This window comes from Syngnathus floridae, chromosome 2 (genome assembly GCF_059516105.1).
Source record: "Syngnathus floridae isolate MCC-2025c chromosome 2, RoL_Sflo_1.0, whole genome shotgun sequence".
Classification (NCBI taxonomy): Eukaryota; Metazoa; Chordata; class Actinopteri; order Syngnathiformes; family Syngnathidae; genus Syngnathus; species Syngnathus floridae.
In genome coordinates, this window is record NC_142414.1 from 10,502,099 (window position 1) to 10,517,440 (window position 15,342).

The window sequence follows — 15,342 nt, forward strand, 5'->3', positions numbered from 1 at the left end:
ATTATTTTCTGGCAGACTAGGCCTAACGTTCACATGAAATGACGTAGTAAGACACTGGAATGACACAAAACGACCAGCAGATAGATGATCTTATATATCAAGATTTGGTTGGAGTCGTCGGTTCTCTCGTTTGGTTCTGTCATTATTCTCTCATAAATGGCATTTTAAAAAATCATGTTGCCTCAATTGAGTACCTGGCCACATGACAGATAATAAATGCCAGGTACTTTAAATAGGCGCCATTACCAGTAGTCTGGCGGAGAGAGTGGAGCTTGATAGCCATATTTTTGTTAACTGTTAGGCTATGCTTGTTTTCACCTTCCTATTTATTGTCCTCATCACTGTGTCATAATGAAACTCATGTAAGCAGGAAAGCCACTGTTTTATTAAATCATTTAAAAAGGGCACTCAAGACTCAGTACATAAGCTTCTATAGTCGAACCGGTATTATGACACAAAAACAAAGTCATTTGATTACAATTGCATGTAAAAAAGACATCAGTGGCAAAGTAGGGTCAAGCTTCCACATCAGTACACAAATTTAGTACATCATATTTTTTTCGAATGGAATATCATATTTTAAAAAATCAATACTTATTTATGAGAAATAGATGTTATGGTCCATATTTTGTTTTCAGCTTGTCCACCACATCAACATAGGCAGCCATTGCCTCTTCTTTGGACATACCTGGGGAATCAAAACCACCAGTCACGTTCTGCTATCAGCTTGTCAGTCATACACAACTGACATAAGTATTTAAGATATACCTTTCTTTTCCGTCCATGAATCCCATTTCCGTCGTCCTATGATGTCTAATATCCCTGGACGAGCTGTGGCTGCAAAGAATGTGGTTGATTTTCTCTAGATGACGACTGCAGTAAACATCAATTCAAACTCACTGTCACACAGAATTCTTGATCAGTAAAGATCTGGACGGATAGTTTTCAAATATTTGAAGAATGTCTTACCGGACAAAATACACCCCTTTACGCACACTTATCAATCTTTTCATCATTTTTTACAATGACACCTAACCTGTCTAGCTTCTTTCTGTCCTCAGCGCATGCAACCTATTAGGACTTTATGTCCAAAAAGGCCGGATATCTATCCCGAGACATCATTTGTTAAAACTTACATTTACTCACCAGAATCAATGTCCCCAATCGTGGCCTGTTTGTATAAACCGTAGAGTGCGTTCACTTCTTCACGGTTAGGGCGCGTTTTCAACGCCTTCACTTCCTCAGCGGCTTTCTTAAAACTTTCCTGTAGGCAAAAAAAAAAAGTGGAGGTGGTACTGAACAAACAGGCTGAAGCAGACAAGCACACTCTTGCACAATGTTGAAACTAACAGAAGCACCTCTCATGGCTAATATACTTACAGTCATGGCAACAATGAGAAGGAGGCACCTTAAAAGCGTTGAACTTGCATCGAGGTTTCAGCCTTGTCAATGTGTTCCTGCTGTAAGGTAAAAGTGGGAGGTACCTGTGTGGCCTCATCAACAAGCAGGAAGGCAATTCCTTTCTCTTGTAAAAGTTAACCCTTACATATACGTCCTGTTTGTTTTCCTTGCATCCACATAATTACTATGCACGACAGATCTTTTCAATATATAAATTAAGGGATGTTTAATTCTTAGTCAATGTTTCAGGAAAAAAAGGTGTCTGCTTTATGTTTCACACTGCTTATTTTGAGATTAAAACATCAGCTGGTCATTTTATTCTTCACAGTTTATATCAGCGTTAATAAGTCCTATCATTGTATGTCAGCTTGGGTGTAGCGTCATAAGCTTCTGACCGGGGGTCGTGGGCGTGCTGAAGCTCATCCCAGCCGTCATCGGGCGGTAGGCGAGGGACACCCTGAACCGGTTGCCAGCCAATCGCAGGGCACGCAAAGACAAACAACCATCCGCACTCACACCTAGGGGCAATTTGGAGTGCTCAATCCCCCTACCAAGCATATTTTTGGGAAGAAACTAGAGTGCCCGGAAAAAAAAAAAAACACGCAGGCACAGGGAGAACATGCAAACTCCACACAGGGAGGGCCGGAGGTGGAATCGAACCTGCACCCTCCTGTGAAGCGGATGTGCTAACCAGTGTCCACCGTGCCGCCGGCTTTAATAAACTGCTTGATATTAAAACTAACCAACTCAGATTCAAACAGGCCAACGATTTAATATTAGTTGAAACTGTAATTGTAGCTAATGATTCTCTTATTTTGTTGTTGTACCGTATTAGAATTCAACGAGCTAATACCTTTTTCCTGCTTTTATTCCATTTAAATGCAATTTGTGTTTTTACCAATTCTATATTCTCATTTGTACCCTTTCTATGTACGATTTCCTGAGTGTTGTTTTACATTTCAAAACGGCAAAGGCGTCTTAGTTGTAGACGTTGATTAATCTAAGTGGAGGGGCATTTTAGGAATTAAAGTCATTTGTAAAAAAAAAAAAAAATTATTCCTTTAGTAAGCGTGTTTAAACCGCCTGTGGGGTTGGGGGAAGACACTTGCGACAAAAACTTGAGATCTTATTGTGCCACTAGATGGCAGGATCGCACCATTTGCCTAAACCAGGCCAATCTTTCTTGTCCGTGATCCCTATAAAATTTTGATGGCCATCAAATGAAATTACCTCTCAAATTATTTTAAGTAGAAAAAAAATACTTTAATCCAAAATTATGTTACAGCAAACAGATTTCAGGCACAATGATGACAAAATATATTTGACAAAAATCACAATACCAGCAGTTTGAGAAAGGTTTTTGGCACAGAGTAATCTGAAGCAGGCATCCAAATCATCAGTGATGCAACAGGAAGAAATAAATAAACGTCAAATTCCTGCAGAAAAATGCATAGTGATCATTAAGGTTGAGGAGCCACTATTACTAGGCATCATTATTCAATTATTTCTATTCTCATATTATTCTCATAATACATACATTCCATATAAGTGCAACAAATTAATTGAAGGTTATCTGTTTTACTATTCTTCAAACATGGCTGATGTTATCAATACCGTTATAGCAGTCATCGCTGGGCAGGACAAAGCGGATGTGCTGACTTTTCTCCCATCCGCGGCGGATCTTCTGGAGTTGATGGGCAATACAGGGTAGCAGGAGAATGAGGCGAACCATCAGAACTGTGATGGGGAGGATGAGGACCAATAAGAAAGTGGGTGGCAGGAGGAAGCGGTATTGGCCCGGGTCAAAGGCGCGGTCCCAGCCGAAGAGGAGTGTATGGGCAGTGGACATGGACAGGGCGCAGTAACCTAAAGTGGACTGTAGGAGGTTACATGTTTAGTTTATTCATGTTTATTTTATTTAAAACCTAAATATTTTAGTTACGGTTTGAAAAAAGTTTTGTGTTTGTGCCAATTTAGAGTTTCCGCTATTCCCTGGGTCATAGGCCACCAAACAGCTGTAAGCAAACACTGTGACCTTTGACCCATGCCCCGAGTGAGTGCCATAAGTGCAATCCATATTACCTATCACAGGGTGCAATTACAACAACTCCCCAAGATTGTAGTGTTCGGAGGTCCAAAATAGTCGAGCTCTTCTCTACTCTCATGCAGGCCAGAGATGAGTGTCTCTTTCCAATGCACATGAATTTACTTCTGCTTAACAAAGCCTCAATTCAAACTACTTCTACCTCCTGTGCACTAAAAATAACAACGGTGAAAGATTAAATGTTTTTCTTGGTCTGTGGCAGATCTGGCAAGGCTGGAAAAATCAGCAATTAACCACTGGCAATTGGGCCAACTTACAAAAAATATGCGAGAGCCATTCTGCGTCTGAACTCTTTAAAACATCATATATACAACCACCTGTTGTAAAATGAGAACTACTTCTTGGATACTGCAAATGCAAAGGGAGACTGTGGCACCCACTAGGGTTATGTGGTTTGGTCATATGCTCCAAACACCGACCTTTGAACCTTTTATTATTTCTAGTTTGTGATTTTCAATTTTGAACCAATGGGAGTTTGACTATAATAGAATAGCAAGACAAAAACATTTGCATTGACAGTCTTAAATAGGTTGAATGTGGGTGCTTCACTTTTTGAAAACTTTTCAGAGTTTCATGTTTGAGCGAGTATTTGACTCATTTCATTCAAGATCAAGTGTCTGTCCTGAAGCGCTGCACTGCACAAGAACATTCATCGGTGGCGAGTGCTGAAAGGACGGCAATAATTCATTGCTGGCCGGCAGTTGGGACATGACTAATCTGACGGCCAGAGGATTAGTTTAGTGGCGTGATGAAAGGGGGGGACAAGGAGGAGAAAGGAATGTGTGCGCCCCAGCAATGATGGCAGCTTTGAGTGTTAGCATCCAAAATGAGTCAGCTGCAAAAGTGCAAACATACTAATTGTTTGGATGCGTGATTTATCTTCACGGAAACACCCTCTCGAGAGCATATGTTTGCATTTCCAGTCTTAATTTGTAGTGGGTACTAAAATTAAATCAAACGTATGGGAACTGTGACACCCCCGTTGCAGTACTGACATGTTATGGTAGAGGTGGGGTGGAACTAAACACACTGCAATTGCAGATATTCGTCATGCGTACGAGATAATCAAAATATTAATGCAAAACTTACCACTTTAAAAATCACAATCGATAAGTCATATGTGTCTCAGTTGGTCTTGACTCAATCTTCAGTGGTCGCATAAATACGCCAACGTTATTGACATTCAATTCATTCCCAAGGTTAGTAAGTCAGCAACATAATTTAGCCTGGACTTCTTCCTCTTTTGTTTGCATGATCTGCCAGTTTTTGCTGATAAATTACCAAGCTCACTCAGCATAGTTTTGAGTAACAAATCAAAGTCTGCAGACAATATCATCAAATCCTGCCTACACATCTGATTGTTGAAACAAAAGCCAGGTCGTCCTGACCTGAAGCTCTTCCAGCTTACCTGTACAAAGTTGAACTCTCGCCAGTTTATGTTGTCGGCCACGGATGGCAGTGAGGTGATAGCCAGCAAGGAGAGCAGCCCGAGCGCTATGATGCCCACTGAGACGTACAGCTCCATTCTCCACACCCGCTCGTCACTCCACGAGTCCTCCACGCCTTCTTTCACCTGCACACCACACAGTTTCACACGATTGATAGATTACCCTAGCAACAGGTGTGATCATACCACTCACCTGCTTGAAAGCAGCGCTGAGCAACTTGAAGCGAGCCGACTGCCGCATGGGCAGACACAGGCTGTAGATGGCGTGCATGGCAGCACACAGGAAGCTGCACAATCCAAACTGCTTCCTCTTGACGAGCCACTTGGCGAGCCAATCGGGAAAACGATCGTATTTGGTGCCCCGCCTTAGCTGGAGCAATGCAGCAAGTAAGCCCGGCATATAGACGAGTGCAAGCATCACCAAGGCGACGGATGGTAAAGTGACGTTGACTGTTTCAATGGGCATTTTGTAGAAGACACTCTTCTTTGCCATGACAAAGGGATGCAAGATGTCACGGACAAAGTTGTAAAGGTAGAAGAAGATAAAGAGAATCGTGCTGATGAGGATGGGCGTGCCCCAGGAGGGAAACAGATAAAAGGGGAGGTTTTCAATCTCCACAGAAGAGGAGAGCAGACCCATGTCCACAGGACGAAAGCCCATCCTGTGACACATTGCCAGGACTGAGCTCTTGGCCTTACTGTTGTCACTGCACAAGAAAACCTACAAAAGGAAGACAACCAAAAAAGTGGCTTACTGGATTTTGCAGACATCAGAGATATTTCTGCAATTGTCCTACCTGCCTGCTTCCATCTCGTGGTCCAGTCTGAAGCACCCATGCTGATATCGTGTTAAAACCTTTCACTATAAAGCTTTCTGGAAACATGCCAGCCAGTTGTTCGGCATAGGACGGCCCACCTTGCTTGATCTGCAAGCCGTTGCTAACATCCACCAGTATTTTTCCCGCCAGCGCCGGCTTCAGCTCCAACAGGGTGGAGTGATGCTCAGGGAAGATCGCGATAAAGACTATGTCTGCCTGGCTGGCAGCTTCCAGCTGGGAGGTCACCTGGGTGCCAAGAAAAAAAATATTAGAATGGAAGGCACAAGTTTATTAGTGAGCAGGTCACTCCCTGGTTCAAATCTGCTATATAATTCAGATGCATTATAATAATTATTATTATCAATGTCTCACCTCTGCCTCTTCAGGAAAAAGAGCAACAGAGCGTTTGGGCGTTCTACTCCCCACCACCACCTGGTAGCCAGAGGCCACCAGTCTTCTGGCAAGCGAGCGGGAGAAGTCACCCGTGCCCAGGATGCCGACAACTTGAGTGTCGAGCTCAGACACACAAGCCGCAAGAGGCCTGCAACCCGTCTCACCTCCTCTCTGGATTAAAGCCCGTTGCATCTCATCAGGCATGGTGGGCTGACAAATAAGGAAGAATCAGCTTTATGATCTCTGTTAACATAAATGAACTTAAGGTGTGAAAAATTATTCTCCACATTTAATTGGGGTTAGATCCATTAAACTAAATTCTAGTAAGGTGGCATGGGTTGAAGAAAAGACAATTAGCAGTAAGAGCGCTCATCAAATATTGAAGGCAATTGGAAATTGACCAAATCTAATGTACAAATAAAGCCAAGTAAACAATATTTAATTGTTTGTGTTCTTCTCATTTGATAATTGTTTGAGTCCCATGCGCATTCTACTCTGGCCAACTGCAGAAATTATTTTATAACGTCTATCCTGCAACATCTCTCAGTTAAACTGTGATCTAAATGGCGCAACATTACTAGATAAAGACCAACGTTAATTTTGTTGCTGCTAACCTAAAGCCAGGTAATTTAATTTCATTAGCGTTGCAATTCAATTGGCGGCTTGCCACAGCACTTTAAAGCAAAAATTAAACTTAATGTCATGGCGGTTTGCGGAATATTCTTGGCCGACCTCTAGTTAAGTTAACTTCAAATAAGTACCTCTTGAAACAAATCGTTGGATCACAGAAGACGTTTCCTGAAGTAAAACCAAAGTTACAGCGCATAAACACGATGCAACAGTAGGTTGTAAGTTTTTGACGCGTTTATACGCTCAGCGACGCTGTTTCTCTTCCTGGTAAGATGACGACATTTCCGAGGCCACCCCCTAGCCGCGCCCCCTCATGTTGGAGGAAGATAAAAATGGATTAGGCATGTGTTCATGCGTGTGAGCTGTCTGAAGGCTATTTGTCACCATCTCTTCACTTGATTGACAAGGTATGATATAAGTAGCTCAGGGAAGACAAAGAAAACACGCGTCTCCGCATGGTCTTCCAACAACTACAGATTTGCAACAGTTTGGTGAGCTTTTATGTGCAGCCAAGATGTTTTAGTAAAAAGAAACATTGTCTGCAGCCTACATATAAGGTGCTTGGAAAGTCCTGCAGCTATGAAGCAGGGGTCATCATCATGGTCCCTGCCCAATAAATAGATCACCAGTGATGGAACATTGTGATTTTTCTGGAAATATTGCAGAAATAAAATGATCATTTGAAATTGTGAACACTGATAAAGGTGTATGAAGATTGTTTTGCTACCTCTTTCTTAATTATTGTGGAATAGTAGGAAACGCAATTTCGATCTCTTTGTGAGTCTTGACGTGTGAAGAAGAAAAGGTTTGGTGACTGTTGCAATAAAAATAAATCTGTCAATCAAAACATAAGAGTTCTGTGTTTTTCTGAGCACCCTATATGGTAAATCATTTTGATACACTGAACTGAGGTTCGAGTGGCATATGCTCACATCTTACGGAACAACACGATTCTGGTTAAACTTCGTCAGTAACATATAGTCCGACTGCATTATTTTAGGTCATTTTTACAAAAGGGAACATTTTTGTCTGTGTGTGGAAATGGAAAAAAAAACTATTAAAAAAAGCGAAAATATTGACTATATATTTCTTGTCATCATGCTGAGCTGCCCCCACAAACACATTGGAAATCTAAAAGGTCTGAGGGCTGCACGCATTTATCACATACTTATCACCCAGGGGCTCTGCTTGCACATGGTGGACTAAGGGCTAGGTTTCCTTCAAGAAGCCACACGACATGCCCTGAGCTTCATGATTAAGAAAAACATCTTATATACTTTGATTATTTTACATTTATTTTTTTCTTCATCTTAATTTGGTGTTGGCTATTTGATAAACTGGCCCTAGGATTCGAATCATGAGCAAAAGCAAAATTGTGTTAAAGGATGTCTGACCGAAGGTTACAGACTGTCAACAAGACTTCATCATGTCTGCCTTTGCCACTTGCAAAAGGTTGAATCCCTCTGGCTCACAGCAGTGCATTACTGTCACACACACACCCCTCCCACACACACAGGCACGCACACACACACATGTGCACGCACACACATGTGCACGCACACACGTACACCCACAAACTGGGCATGACTGTTGTCCTGCCCCTTTGTCATGCTCGTTCTGGCGTGGCCACTTGTTTGTCTCACAAGCTTCAGTTCTTTGAGATACATTTGCAATTTCCTTAGGCGTCAGTCACTGCGATCTCTCTTATTCACTTGAGATGAAATTCCAAGGTTTTGCTTCTTGTAAAATATTACACAACTTAGCATCTTACGATCTTGTATATTCTAGTGGTGTGCAATATGAACCAAAATTTTTGTTTTGCTCTTTCAGTGATCTCGAGAGCCAAAAAGAAGGCGATGATCAAATTGAAGAATACTGTACGGGTTCTGCACCGACTGTTCAGGTCAAGATCTGAGGTGGACCACCAACTATAGAGGAGCTGCTATGGAAGCTCAGCTGATGTATTTTTTGATCAGTAAAATAAAATCAATTGCCATTTTCTATTTTATCTATTCATTCTAGTGAAATAATTAAATAAACGATCCCTTCAGAAACGCTCACTTTTAATGAGGAATATGAGTAACAAATGAGTGAAATGCCCATCTCTGCAATATGCATTAAGATGCATGCTTTCCTGCCTCTAGACAGGCTGAGATGGAAAAAAAAAAAAAACAGGAAGCGAGCTCCAAAAGTGAGTGAGTCAGTCGTATATTGCATCCCCCAAAAGCTTTTAAATCACTGCAGAATGTTTTTATCATTTTATGTTAGTGCTAACATCACTATAAGTGCCAATGTTCAGTCTATTTAAGTGTATCTTTAAGGCCATTTACAAAAGCGGTTCTCAACTGTCTCCCTATAGTTGCAAAGCTGCAACACATTTCAAAGAAGCTAAAAACATAAAACATTATTTTTTGATGATCTCGTAATAAATATACAGTATCTTACACCACCCTTGAATAAGCTCAGTAAGTCAAATCAACCAAAAGACAACCTCTGGTGAAAAACTTTCCACAAAAGCATAAGAAGATGATTGGAGTGCTAACTAACAAACTTTGATGATGAGATCTGACAAGTGTGACAAGATAGTTTCATCCAGATGCTGGATGATGCAAGGATAATCATTTAAGGTACACACAAGTGAAAGCATGTGGTCATAAAACATTAACATTTTGTTGACATGGGATGGGGCGTCAGTGTCACAAGGTGTCATGAAGACAGACAATATTCTATGTGCTTTCCAGGGCAAGTCCCCAGCATCTTCATCTGGGATTAGGGTCACATGTTGAGACAGGAGCTGATGCCGCAAGTTCTCATAGTTGTGGCTCAGCAAGAGTTTCACACATACTCCATGGCACTTCACATAATATGCTCATCTTAATAATATTCCCTAGAGTCTTCATAGTAAAATTGGAGGTTTATTTACAATGGCAGGCAGTTAGTTAGCTAACATTGTGTTTCCTGTCTTTATGACAATCTTGGAAACCATTAATGCAAGTAGGAACAGATTCAGACTGATGCAATTGTCTCACTTCACGGTTTGTGTGCATTACTTCACCATGCATTCACATGCAATGTGACAAAAAAGCACGCCAGTGCCACGAGGCAGCAGCAGTGCATAATGTGGACAGTGCATGTGCATGGCTCATCATAGCTGGAAGATACAGTTCACTGTACTAATCCAGAATAAAGGTCATTTGTGCAGCCTAGTCAGGAAGAAAAAGCCGTTGGTTTGCCTAAATCTGAATTCTTCTAGTATTTCTTTTATATCCCCCTAAAAATCATGTTCAGTGAATAAGCAAAACAATGAATGCATGATAACGGTGCTGTATATTGAATTCTTGGCTTTTCCAGGACCTCCATCTTTTCTTTCCTGCTTTACCCTTCTGACTTCTAATGGCGTTCATGCCATTTCTCAGTGCCAGTCATGTTTCAGGAGTAAAAGCTGAGATGAACACAATCTGAAATTGCTTGGGGGGAAGGGTGTGTGTGTGGGGGGGGGGGGGGGGGGGGCTGTGCCGGTGTGACCAGCAGGCTTCAGTAAAGCCTTATGTTCATCCTCAGAAGATTTCGGAAAGTATTATGGTCGATATGAGGACTATGATCCAATATCAGGGGTTTTAGAATGTATTTTAGTAGTTTTGGTCCTTCACATAAAAATGTGAATAAAACCAATTGAGTAAGGGTTTTAATGGACATGAAGAGCTTTTAATAAACAAAAAAAAAACCTGCACTGAAAAGCATAAGCATGAATACAGCTGTTGAGGATTCTCAAGAGTATAACTGCTTCAATGCCAAAATAATCTCTGTGTACCAAAATGCAAATGCCCCAAAATCTAAATTCAGTTCCTGTTGGCCTCGACCTCATTGAAAAATATCTATTTAATTATTAGATAGACTTATACTCACCTTTATTTATCCGTTAGTCCCTCATGAAATTTTGGCGCCAGTAGCAGACACGGAAAAAACTAACAAAAAAGAATAGTGCATATGAGTATTAAAGAGTTGAGCAATAAATAAATAAATAAATAAATAAATAAATAAATAAATAAATAAATAAATAAATAAACACAGCCTTGAGTAATAAATAAAGTGTCGTGTAATAAATAAATTATCATGTAATAAATAATTGTTGAAGGTCATTCCCTGGTCCTATCGCCTCCTTCCCCCAAGTGAAGAGTTATACAGTTTGATGGCTTGAGGAACAAAGGAGTTCAGCATTCTGTTGGTCCTTCACTTGGGTAGGAGCAGCCTCACACTGAACAGGCTCCTCTGAGTGATGATGACGGTGTGCAGAGAGTGGCTGGCATTGTCCATAATGTCTCGCTGTATCGTTTAATTGCATTATAATTGCATTGAATGTGTTTTTTTATTTATATATAAATCACGCTGTTGTTTTAATTTGAAAGGCAGGCGTCGTATCTTTTTCCGGTTTCGTATTTGGCATCTCTTGACGTTTGGACGCAGCTGGTCTGGGCGCATCTGGTACCGTCTGACCATCCATCGAGACTGGTTCCAAGGCTCTCTTCACCGTTGCCCATTGAAAGGCGTTGGACCGAGTGATGCGCGCGCGACCAACTTGATCTTTTGTTTCTTTCTAAAACTATTTAACCCTCTTTCACCATTGCCCCGCACCGAGGCTCCGCGGATTTTCTGTCGTCCCTTGGTCTCCGAACTGCGCGGAGGAAGTGGTCACTGTTGGCTGTGGTCACCGCTGTCGTGATGGTTCTGCTGGCTCTGGCCATTGCGGTGCCGCTTCTCCTCCTGCGCCCCTCGGAGACCTCCGCTCATTATTACGAGATGATGGGCACCTGTCGGATGGTGTGCGACCCTTACACCGCTAAACCCGGGGGAGGCGCCGCTGGAGAGGCGACCCAGACAGTCAACAGCGTCGCGCCACTACCACCGATGGCACAAGGTAGCCGCGGGGAACCGGGGCGACCGGGAAAACCTGGAATCAGGGGTCCGCCGGGAGAGCCTGGACCCCCGGGACCCAGAGGCCCACCGGGGGAGCGCGGCGTCAGCAAACTCCCCTTCCCCGCTTTAACCGCAGCAACAGGAGAGCACAGCGAAATAGACGGGACCAACTCTACAAGTAGCGGAAATCGTGTCGCTTTTTATGTCGGTCTTAAGAATCCCCACGAGGGATACGAGGTGCTTAAGTTCGACGACGTGATTACAAACTTGGGAAACCTCTACGATCCGAGCACCGGGAAGTTCACCTGCCATGTGTCCGGGATCTACTACTTCACTTATCATGTGCTGATGAGAGGAGGAGACGGAACCAGCATGTGGGCCGACCTGTGTAAAAATGGACAGGTAAGTTTACAAGCTGTAAATTGGCTGTACCTTGCAATAAAAAAAAAAAAGATTTAATGACTGCAAGTAATATAATGAAAAGACCACTTGCGCGCAAGCAAGACGCGCACTTTTACGCACGAAAAGCCCAGCTCCGTGCATGACATCCACATATTCGAAAACCTTAAGTCGTTCTCCAAATGTTCTTTAGACAAAAACATCACCTTTAAATGGAATCCTCTAACAGTGGGGCCAATATTATCAGCATAAGGGTCATCTGAATGTTCTGTCGTAACAAATACTGTCCCCTATTTTCCAGGTCCGAGCAAGTGCCATAGCTCAGGATGCAGACCAAAACTACGACTACGCCAGCAACAGTGCCGTGCTACATTTGGACTCGGGCGATGAAGTGTACGTGAAACTGGATGGCGGCAAAGCTCACGGAGGCAATAATAACAAGTACAGCACCTTCTCTGGCTTCATTTTATACCCTGATTAGGTGAAATTGTCAGCAGATGTTATTTTCATGGACGTATATAGTTATAATGTGTTTTTGTGTCCTTCAAAACACAAGCTGCTTATATTCATGTCTATTGATGGACAGCTTACTCAGTGCAGATGTGAATGCGATATTCTACTTAAAGGCTCAGGTGGATTAGCAGTGCGGGGTGATATTCCTCGGAAGTCAAACATCAGTCGGATGAGCTTGTGCAATCTTGCTGTTAAATCCGGGTTTTATGTGGTAAAATTTCAAATATTGATCTGACACAATGGCACGAAACAAGCCATCTAAATGCATCAATTTATTTGCTGCTCCAACTGAACAAACTCTTCACAAATGTAGCAGAGCACTTTCAAGTGCAGTCGGACAAACTCCAGACAAACTCATTACTACACAAACAGCCGGACACACACAAAAAAAACCTAGCCTATTCTTGTTCTCCTATTCTGTCCAGGTTTTGCGTTCTGTTATGTACTGTTAACACTGTTGTGCTTTATACATTCTTAACCATTGTGACTCGGTTGTCAGATTCCACTTTAAGGCCATTTCACAAATATATCCATGGTGGGGTTTATTCTGTGTGTGTGTTTTTTTTATTTTATTCCAAATGCAAGCACGACATCAATACCCAATTTGGAACTCACCCTTACCAAAGGCAGACACACGCGTCCATTCTTGTTCTATCATCCAATTTGCCAAAGGGGAGCTGGACCCATCTGATAATCCAAAAAAGTGTCAGCAGAGAACAGAGTGGTGTAACAGAAACTGTCACAATTTACTATCCAGCGGCTAAAAAAATTATATATATTTTTTTTTTCCATGGGGAGAAGGGATATTGTTTGTTTGTTTGTTTGTTTGTTTGTTTGTTTGCTTGTTTGTTTGAAAATAGTTTTGTGTGTTTGACAAAATTCCTAATGAAGCACAAAGTCATTTATATTTTGAATCCCTATCATATGTGAATAAATATTGTCTAACAAAGAATGTGTCTGTTTTCAAGACTTTTTTTCTTCTGTCAAGTACAAATATGTGTTCTTGCTTGGACCTTATGTGAAATGTCACATGACCAAACCCGTAAATAGGTTGGCTGACTTCCTGTGTGTTCAGTGCTGATAACTATGACTACAGGCTGATGACATGATAGTTTGAACACACATTTAGTGAAATATTATTTTTATTGCTGCCGTATTTGGGCAAAAGTTAAATAGGTTACATCTTCTTATATCATTTATTTATACAATACATGTCGTATATGATATTGTGTATGTAAACTTGAACAAACATTAAACATCAGTATGGTCATCTTTGAAGACATTTTGAGGGAAAAAAAACTTGTAAACACTTTTGAGTTATAGATTTTTTTTCCATTTATGTTGTTTGAGGAATGTGTTTTTAAATTGACCTTTTCAGTATAATGCAACCATTCCCTCTGAATTCACATTGTCTTTGGAATATCAACTTCCATAAACCAGCAAATGGCAAAACATAGATGGCTGGGGAAAAAAAGACCACCGATCATGGCAAAGTCTACAGGTAATTGTCTCACCATGTGTTTTAAACCCACATCAGAGTTTTGTTTTTTTCCAGGCTGCTATGTTTGCCCATTGCGTTGCAGTGTAGCCTCGAGACTTTGATAAGACAATGCAAAACGCGTCCCGCACTGCTGCTCCAAATTCCCTGACTGTCCTTTTCTCCACAATAGCCAGCGGGTGTTTTGAGTCAGCAAGCCCTCCATTTGTTTTTAAAGGTTACATTGAGGACGTAAGAGAATTTTTTTCAGAAACAATATTCCTATAAGCGGCCAAATACAAGGTCATAGAATACCGCAGTAATACAAAGTGTCAGAACTACTTTCATGCACATCAGATCATTTGAAAAAATTAAAATTAAACGTGGTTAAAAATCATCAATTAGTGACTTCTATTTGTGCATGAGTGGCAATGGTGGAGCCGGGAGGTGTGCATTCTGGGATTGGCCGTGGAAGCTCCCAGAGAGACGATAAAATACGCAAAAAAAGATGCTTGTTGCTTCTGCACGATAAACTGTTGGTCGGAAGCTGGAGGCTGCCACCTCCTGTGCTTCACCTTCCATCTGCTTTTTTTAAGACACAAGCACTGCACCTGACTCATTAGGACGATGGCTGTTTGCTGTGCATTTTCTTCTTCTTTTTTTTTTTTTTTTAGTGGGAACACCTGGTTATGCCCCACACTTGCCGTCAGTATAAATGGAAATCATGGAAAACAAATATTAGCATGTCGGCTTTTATAAATGTCAATTAAGACATTTGGGCCAACATCGCTGCACTCGACCACATGAAAATTCATCCCGAGGTGGATGTGAAAATCAGTTGTCGGAAATAACAAGCATGATTGTCCAATCAACAGGAATCTACAGCTGCTATTTACTATAAAATGGGCACTAGTTTACATATACACTATATTTTTTACTTCTTGTTGGTGTAATGGCCACCGTTGTAAATGTTACACTGATGTACCAATGTGTTCATACTGTACTCTTTTTCTCAACCATAACAGATTTATCATGGGATATATTGTCATTATGTTCAATCAGTCCAAAATAGTGACCATTTAATTGTGTGATTTCTTGTTATATACATATATTATTATTGTTTTAATTATTATTGAGAACTACACATCACCCCACTGAACATGTGAGTGATGGTGAGCAGTAACCTTTTGAACTGGTTAAAGATAAGACCGTACAGACTACTCATTTAGGATGAAAAGTCGAGTGT

At 41.4% G+C, this 15,342-nt stretch overlaps 3 protein-coding genes across 4 annotated transcripts; 1 reads left to right on the top strand and 2 right to left on the bottom strand.

The window, feature by feature from the left end:
• Positions 1-363: 363 nt before the first annotated feature.
• LOC148401661 (acyl-CoA-binding protein-like) lies at positions 364-1,503 on the bottom strand. The gene is made up of 4 exons (XM_088369293.1): positions 1,381-1,503; positions 1,147-1,264; positions 769-837; positions 364-688 (listed from the first exon to the last, which is right to left on the bottom strand). The coding sequence occupies exons 1-4, from the start codon at positions 1,384-1,386 to the stop codon at positions 615-617; spliced, it is 267 nt and encodes an 88-aa protein (XP_088225419.1). The 5' UTR covers positions 1,387-1,503; the 3' UTR covers positions 364-614.
• Positions 1,504-2,639: 1,136 nt separating this feature from the next.
• On the bottom strand, positions 2,640-7,087 carry LOC148401662 (metalloreductase STEAP3-like). Of its 2 annotated transcripts, XM_088369626.1 has the most exons (7): positions 6,925-7,087; positions 6,143-6,373; positions 5,750-6,016; positions 5,146-5,673; positions 4,914-5,078; positions 3,016-3,277; positions 2,640-2,837 (listed from the first exon to the last, which is right to left on the bottom strand). In XM_088369626.1, exons 2-7 carry the CDS (start codon positions 6,365-6,367, stop codon positions 2,830-2,832), a joined length of 1,455 nt encoding a protein of 484 aa, XP_088225752.1. In that variant the 5' UTR covers positions 6,368-6,373; positions 6,925-7,087; the 3' UTR covers positions 2,640-2,829. The 2 variants fall into 2 exon arrangements, with proteins under 2 accessions (XP_088225752.1, XP_088225751.1); XM_088369625.1 differs by having other exon boundaries at positions 2,640-3,277; positions 6,925-7,086.
• A 3,954-nt stretch (positions 7,088-11,041) lies between these two features.
• On the top strand, positions 11,042-13,571 carry c1ql2 (complement C1q like 2). The gene is made up of 2 exons (XM_088365740.1): positions 11,042-12,109; positions 12,408-13,571. Exons 1-2 carry the CDS (start codon positions 11,513-11,515, stop codon positions 12,585-12,587), a joined length of 777 nt encoding a protein of 258 aa, XP_088221866.1. The 5' UTR covers positions 11,042-11,512; the 3' UTR covers positions 12,588-13,571.
• Positions 13,572-15,342: the final 1,771 nt, after the last annotated feature.